Source organism: Quercus lobata, chromosome 5, assembly GCF_001633185.2.
Source record: "Quercus lobata isolate SW786 chromosome 5, ValleyOak3.0 Primary Assembly, whole genome shotgun sequence".
Classification (NCBI taxonomy): domain Eukaryota; kingdom Viridiplantae; phylum Streptophyta; class Magnoliopsida; order Fagales; family Fagaceae; genus Quercus; species Quercus lobata.
In genome coordinates, this window is record NC_044908.1 from 47,221,602 (window position 1) to 47,229,707 (window position 8,106).

The 8,106-nt window shown below is 33.7% G+C and overlaps 1 protein-coding gene across 2 annotated transcripts; it reads left to right on the top strand.

Moving 5' to 3' along the window:
* The first annotated feature begins 215 nt into the window (after positions 1-215).
* Positions 216-7,866, top strand: LOC115991959 (protein LIGHT-DEPENDENT SHORT HYPOCOTYLS 10-like). Of its 2 annotated transcripts, XM_031115953.1 has the most exons (3): positions 216-632; positions 729-985; positions 7,534-7,866. In XM_031115953.1, the coding sequence occupies exons 1-2, from the start codon at positions 415-417 to the stop codon at positions 958-960; spliced, it is 450 nt and encodes a 149-aa protein (XP_030971813.1). In that variant the 5' UTR covers positions 216-414; the 3' UTR covers positions 961-985; positions 7,534-7,866. The 2 variants fall into 2 exon arrangements, with proteins under 2 accessions (XP_030971813.1, XP_030971812.1); XM_031115952.1 differs by having other exon boundaries at positions 218-985.
* The last annotated feature ends 240 nt before the right edge of the window (positions 7,867-8,106 follow it).

Sequence of the window (8,106 nt, forward strand, 5' to 3'; positions counted from 1 at the left end):
TCCCATACTACAGCATTAGCACCGACTTCCTAGTCACGGCATTCTAAGAAATGAAAACTATAATGATTATATGATGATGACATATAATATTATTATTAGATTAATAGAATTATAAAATCATAGTTAGTGCGTATAGTGTCACACACTTATACTAGATGAAACAAATAAGAGTATTCAGCAAAATAAAGAAAAGATGTAACAAATAAGAGAGAGAGAGACAGAAGAAAAAGAGGAACAAAAGCACCTTCAATGGGCCCATGACATGTCTCCTCAATAGACCCCAAGATCGATGTGATTTTCATCTTTTTTCTCTCTAATCTCCACTGCACTATCCCAATTCTTGCACCTTCCTCCTTCCCCTTTTTCCCTGTCATTTCTTGCCAAAAATACACTAGCAATTCTCCACCAATAATCATGTCCAGTGAGAGACTAAACGATTCTGCAGAAGGGTCTTCACGATCTACCCCTCAGAAGCAACAGCAACAGCAACCACCACCAGCACCACCACCTTTGAGCCGCTACGAGTCGCAGAAGCGCCGAGACTGGAACACTTTTGGTCAGTACTTGAGGAATCAGACACCCCCAGTTTCTCTCTCACAGTGCAACTGTAACCATGTGCTTGACTTCCTTAGGTACCTTGACCAGTTCGGAAAGACCAAGGTTCATTTACATGGCTGTGTCTTCTTTGGTCAGCCTGACCCTCCTGCTCCTTGCACTTGTCCTCTCAGGCAAGCTTGGGGGAGCCTCGATGCGCTAATCGGACGCCTCAGAGCTGCCTATGAGGAACATGGTGGTTCACCGGAGACAAACCCGTTTGGAAATGGAGCTATTAGGGTGTATTTGCGTGAAGTTAAGGAGTGTCAATCTAAAGCAAGAGGAATTCCGTATAAGAAGAAGAAGAAGAAAAGGAATCAAATTAAAGCCGAAGACCCAGCAAAGTCTTCCAAGCAAGCAGCTTAATCGCCTTGCCTTCTTGGGATTAATGGTAAATTTTGTCTCACTCAAACTAACTCTGTATATTATTGAATTGTTATGAGGTTTAGGAACCATATACAGTTGCTATAGTATTTGTATAAAATTGTCCTCATCTTAATTTCATGAAAATTAAGTAATTGGATCTAATAAGTTGTTGGAAATAACTTGAACAGATTAGTTAAGTGGACAATTATATGACACTGAGACTAGACCCTCCTAGGTTGTAGGTCTTGGGGTCTCATTTTATTCATAAAACCCTAGTCCTGGATCCCAAAACCCTAATTTGCATAATCTTGGGAAAAGTTGGAGTGTAAAACTGTGTTAATTAACTTTACCTACCCTCACTAGTATTAGATTCCTTGATTAGAGTGGGGAACAATTTTCACTCTCTCTCTCCTCTCTCTTGCCAAAAACACTGTTCTTGTAGCTTCCTAATTAAAATATGCCTTGTTTACTTTTTTACTTATTTTGGCTCTTTCTTGATTCTGCGAGATTTTGTGCTCCCCATGGATGACCATGTGATATATCATACGTTGCATGTGATTTATATACGTATCTACGTGGGAAATAACTTATAAATAATTGAATTTATGCATGCTCTTCTCTATATTCACTCTCACAGTTTAGAAGACAACATCATACTCCTCATCAATTCTTTCTCCAATATTGGTGCTTTAAAAATATAATAATGATTCCCTTGTGGTGGAACCGGATCAACCTTATATATATTATGCATTTGCTTCACATTTTAACAGATTGTTTATCTAATTTTAAATAATTTTCTTCCCTTTTTAGATTTGTTTAAACAAAATCATATGTGTGTAGAAAACTTGCAAGCATCCGTATTGTTTGTCATGGACTCTCTTCTACTTGATTGTCTTTTGTCCTTTACACACTTGTACAAGATTGAAGGTGCAATTTTTCATTCTTTATTATAATATTTATGAGAGGAATGCTATTTTATTCAATGACTATATATATCAACTACTTGGGCTAAGATTGCAAGCAATCATTGTGATAGTGTTTCTGGATCATACGAAATTACATTATCTCGTTCTGACATATATATTATGCTGGATACTTCAGTTGTCTACATTTAGAGTCATAATTCATCTACATATATAGATAGGGTAAGACCATGACTCTTATCATCTTTATATATAGAAACTCTATTATGTGCTCTTTATGCATACTTATTTAGGATTATATATGTATTTTTTCAATATACATACTACAATTTGTCCATATACATGAAAGCTTCGTGTGCAGTAATATTTCCTTATTAGGCTATTGTCTTACGAAGAAGATGGATCTCTAGTGAATTATTATTATGTTTTTTTTTTTAAAAAAAAAATTTAAGTTGTACACACTTAATGTGTCATGCATTCCCAATCTGACTCTAAGATGTTCTTGCAAGGAGAGGAAACACCATTTCAACTAGAGCTCTTTGGTAACTGAAATCATTTTGGTTTTCTTTAATTTTAAAAGGGAAAACCTCTCAAACGGTCCTTCAAATATCTATAAAATAAGATAGTAACCTGCTTTCTAAAACAACTTTGGTGTTTTACTCAAAAATGCTTATATTTTGATTTCTTTCCCTTTTGAATAAGAATCTAGATCTGGACTGGCATGGTTTTATTGTACGTAGTATATGGATAGCCATTGATCCTCTGATGATTAAGCAAGTTTGATCAACTTTTATCCATGCTATTGGGATTGAGAGTAACTCTCAGATTTATTCTTCTCATCATCTCATGCTTATATTGATAGAGCTATCGTTCAAAACATAAAAGGGACTGTCAAAGATACAATAGTATCTTGTAGAGATTTGGAATTTTCAATTAAGACTATTAGATTATTGTGATACCTAGATTATGTAAATTGGATTGGATGAGTGTGTGTAATGTGTTCTTCGTGTTGTGACAAATGGTATCAAAATCATCCTAGTAATGTCATTTAGCTCAAAGCACTGTTGTGCATCGTAGGCTCTAACTAAGACTTCAAGAATTTTAGGGAAACTGTAATACATTGGATTATATGGATTAGATTGAGTGTGTTCCGTAGGTCGTGACAGTTATACAGGAAGCTCAACATCCCTTCTTTGTGATTAGGAATAATAATCTCGATTAAGGCTTTTTGAGTCTTGTTTGTGTTTTGGTTTATCTCTCCCATCCCAATAAATAAATAAATAAATAGAATGAACTTCATACAATGCTTGTTAGTATAATTAATATGATTAATAGTTGAAGTGAAGTCACCCCATGAGATATTAAAGGTGAAATACTTTGTGGAATAAGATCCTTTTCATTTCACTTGACAAAATGAGCCTATTTTACGATTAAGATTTTATTTTTTAAATCTAACATAATACAGACTATCACATCATTTAAAATTTTAAATAATCTGATACTAAATACACTTTCAAATGTGTAATATTCAATATAAACCATGAAATGGAAATGATTATCTTCCACACCTCAAGGTTTAAAACTTTAAAATTTAAAGTTATTAAAAGTATGTCAGTTATACAATCAAATTGTACACCAATAATCAAGTATAGTTATTAACTTCACTCTCTCCTAAAGTTATAATAGTTTTTTAGTGAAGTTTATTAACAGGTATGTGTTGTTTTAAAAAAAAAAAAATGAGAGAGGTAATTGTCCCACATTACTTAAAAAAATATATCATGTGTAATATAACTTATCATATTCTCTTTTAAAAGTTATCATAATTTTTAGGTAGAGTTTGTAGTGTATTTTTGTACCCTTGTGGTTTTAAAAAACTTTCTAATACCATGCTAAGTTTTAACTTAAGAAAAAGTACAGACATTGCTGTTGATTTGCTTGATCTACTAAACTTTAAATTTATGTACCAGCTAGCACATTTCTTTTCGGAAATATCTTAATCTTACATATCATGGAAAGTAAGCACATGAGAGTCATAAAAATGTAGAGTACATACACCGAGGAATAAAACTTGAAACTCAAAAACTAGGTATGAGAGATGTAGTCATTGATTTACTGCTCCATGATTATATATGTTACTTTTGGTGAAAAAAAGAAGGTAGGAACCAGACAGAGAAGTCCATAGGTGGACTTCCTGTTGTAATTGATGAATGTCTTTCATCTTCCACATCTCAGTGTTTTACTGGAAGGATAAGTTTGGTGTTCCCAAATAAGGTCCCTAATATAGTTTTACACTTTTATTGCAACTGTGACTCTATGAGATATACAGTGTTTTAGATAAGCTAGGAGACAAGATGTCAGAAAATGTAACAGTAACCCTAACTCCCAGAATAAATATTCTTAACCACTCTGAATAATATATAGCTAGGCACTGCAACATATATAAAATGGCTAGCTAGTTTTCCTTTTGTTGCCATTATAGGCTGAATCTAGCATCAATAGAGGCAGAAACATCTGTGAGTATTTGCTGAGAGAAGAAAAATTCTGTAGGCATCGACTAATTCCTAACTCTTAGAGCATTAACATAGTCTTTCTAAATTTTTCTTTATATTTTTACATAACGAACTACTTTTTCTATTTTATATAAATATTTTGCAAAATCACCTACATCAATTTGTCTATTATACACTATATTTTTTTTAAAATAATCATTTTTATTGTTTCATATACCCACACTCACTCTCTCTCTCTCTCTCTCTCTCTCTTATTTTGAAAATGGTCACTCATCACTATTTCATTTATGTAAAAAATTCTCTATACCCAAATCTGAAAACTCTCTCCACCAGTCTCCATGGATGAGCACTCCTCACCTTCACTCATCATCACTTTCTCTCTCATGGCAGCATCAAGCACTCCACCCAATCCTCCATGGCATTAGCATCTTGGGTTTTGGGTTGATTTGGGTTTTCCAATTGGGTTTGCTATTAGGTTTTCCATTGGAGGTTTGTTTTGGCTGGTTTCAGTTGGGTTTGGGCTGGGTTTAAGTAGATTTCCATTAATTTTAGATTGATTGTGTTTGGATTTTTGATTTTGGGTTGATTGTGTTTGGATTTTGATGATGTTGTAATGGATGTGTTTTGGTGGTGGTTGGGTTGTAGTGGTGGTGGTGGTGGTGGTTGGGTGGTGGTTGGGTTGCAGTGGTGCTAGGCAAGGTGGCCTTCTAGACATTGAAGAGATGAGGGGAAGAGAGAGAAAAAAATCTGTTCAGTGAGAGTGGAGAGAGAAAAATAAAATAAAATAATCATATAGAAAGCTACAATAACCTTGAATATATACACGGTTACTATATCAATTTTGCATATAAACAGTTTTTCAGATAGACTGATATGGGTAGTTTTTGAGTAAAAATGTGTAAAATTTGCAACTTTTTTTATGGTGCAAGTGCCCTTAAAGCACATAAAGTATCACATCTTTGCCAAATTTGCATGTTGAACAATCATTAAGTGTACCTAAACAAATTGTACATCTTGTTTTACAATTGTTAAAAGTGAAAATTTTTGATTGGTGTGCAAAAAAAGTGATACTAATAATATGTTATGTAAAAGTGATATTGTTAAATCTCCGAGGAATGTCATATAAGGGATTAGAAATAGAAAATTTTTTTCTTCCAAACCAATTTAAAAGAATTTTCTCCAACTTACTACATAATGATTTAAAAAATTATTCAAGTGATTTATAAGACTATTCATATATATTATTTAAACAAGCCATCACATGACTTATTAAAGAAGTCATGTAACTAAAAGTGCATGTGAATGATCATTTTAATTGTCATATAGTGAGTTGGAGGTAAACTTTTTCCAAAGTTATAGGATTCAGGAAAAATGCTTCCTAAAATGTTATAAGTCATAAGAGCATTCACATCAAAGCATTTAAAATTTTTAGCTTTTAGTAACTTAGAAAGCCACTTTATTTATTTTAGCACCTCACTTTACAATACACTCAACATCAAAAGTTATATTTTAACGTATAACACAATAAAATAATATAAACAACACAATAATCAATAACTACAACCACCACCACAACCTTAACCAGCTACGGCAACCACCGCCACAGCCATAGCCACTGATGCCATAGCCATTGACACCACCACTAAGAATGGCAAAATTGGACATGAGCCGTGAATTCGATACAACACGACATGATATTAGCAGGTTATGAGTTAAGACTTAATAGATTCGTATCATATTCGGGTTGACACAACTGACCCGTTTAATAAATGAATTAGGTTAGTATTCAATCCATGAAACTCGTCTGACTTGTTTAAATTTCATTTTACTAATATCTCTTTCAAACCCCAGGTATATAAATTTATTAGTTATTGTGGTTTATTTTCTTTGATATATTGTGATTGATTATTTGTGATATTGAGATATGTTTTAGTTTTGAATGATTATTTGTGATACAGTTACTTGTTAGTTTTGAATTTTATATTTAAAATATTTATTTGTTTGTTTTTTTATAATTTTTTTTTTTCATTTTGATAAAATCTAATAAACAGATTGACACAACTCACCTGTTTAATAAATAGGTCATATTAAGGTTAAGGAATTTTGACCTATTTAATAAACATATTGGATTAGTGTTAACTCATATAGTTGGATACTCATGAGTTGACATGACACGAACCCGATGCGCGACCATGAATTGCCACCCCTAACCACCACCCACAATCGCAACCCCTAACCACAACCCCTACAAATTGCAACCCACCACACACAAAACAAATAACCACCCTAAAACCTCCATCAACACCACCCATTGAGACTACAACTAGTAGAAGCCCCAATTTCGGTGGCCTAACCACCACCCATTGACCACCACAACTCAACCGAAACCCAGCCTCTGCCAACACCCCGCCACAACTCAACCCAGTCATAGCTCAACTAAAACCTAGCCTCCACCAACACCCAGCCACAGCCACCAAAACCCAACCACAACCCACCAAAACCACTCACACAAACCCACACCGATGGCCTAGCCACTAATGAGGGATGACCACGATGGCGACGAAAAGATAGACTGAGACTAGCAACCTGAGCCACCATGTGAGAGGAGAGAGATGAAAAGAAGTGAGAGAGGAGATAAATGGGAATGGTTGTGAGTCTTGTGGCGTAGTGTGCAATGGATGAGAAGGAAGAGGAGAGAGAGGAGAGAGAAGGAAATGAAAAAATAAAATTGAATAAAATATATATAACTACTAGCTAAAGTGAGCTGCTAGTAGTAACAGATCATTGTAGCTAGTTGCCAATATTTTTTTAGATATAACGCCACTGCTGTGACAGTTTTTTAGTGTTTAAAGTCATAAAAATAGCATTTAACTTATTTTACCAACTTTGTTGTGAATGATCTAACTCTTTTAACTTAACGACTTGTATTATGAGTTGGCAAAAATATACTTGGTCAAGTAATTTCACAATCATCTGATATTTTGTTTCGTTGGATTGGAAAATAAGAATATGGACCTTTAGTTGTTAGAATTGAAACTCAGGCGATTTTTGAGCAAGTTGTATTCATAACTTTCTTAGGATTTTTGTTTTCCTTTTTAATTTTATAAGATATAACATGGTGTCGAGTATTATTTTTACAGGATCAAACTACAGGTGAACCGGATGGGAACGTTACAGGAAATCAAATATTCAAAAGTCTCAAGATCCCCTCTTTAAAAGTAGTTATATATATGTTAGAGTCTAGTTCTGAATAATCTTGTTCCAGCAAGGTAGTCTCAGTGGCCCGCATTTTGCTAGAAATGTACCACCTTGTAAGTTCTTAATACGTCCTAGACTTTTTTAGATTAGCAATACTATACATGTCTAGCTATATTATTTCTTTAGAAGAAACAATAGTGTATCTATTCTCTGGTCTTGAACATCACCTAAATTTCTACAATAAATTCACCTGATATCACCACTTCATAGATTAATTACGTACCAATCATCCCAGGTAATGGCTTATCGTTTATTTATTCTAAAGAAGTACACATATAGGAAAATATGTACTCATCCCAAAAAAAAAAAAAAAAAGTGCGGACTGAAGAAATAAAACTACTAAACAATTTATTCCACTATGATTATAATAATGGTAATCTGAATTTTATTTATTTTATTTTCTACTAGAAGACAAGGGTAGACAAGATAGGGGAGAATTTTTTGTTTTCATTCCT

Bases quoted from the DNA above. Each gene is read 5' to 3' on its own strand.
- LOC115991959 (XM_031115952.1), top strand. From the start codon at position 415: ATGTCCAGTGAGAGACTAAACGATTCTGCAGAAGGGTCTTCACGATCT.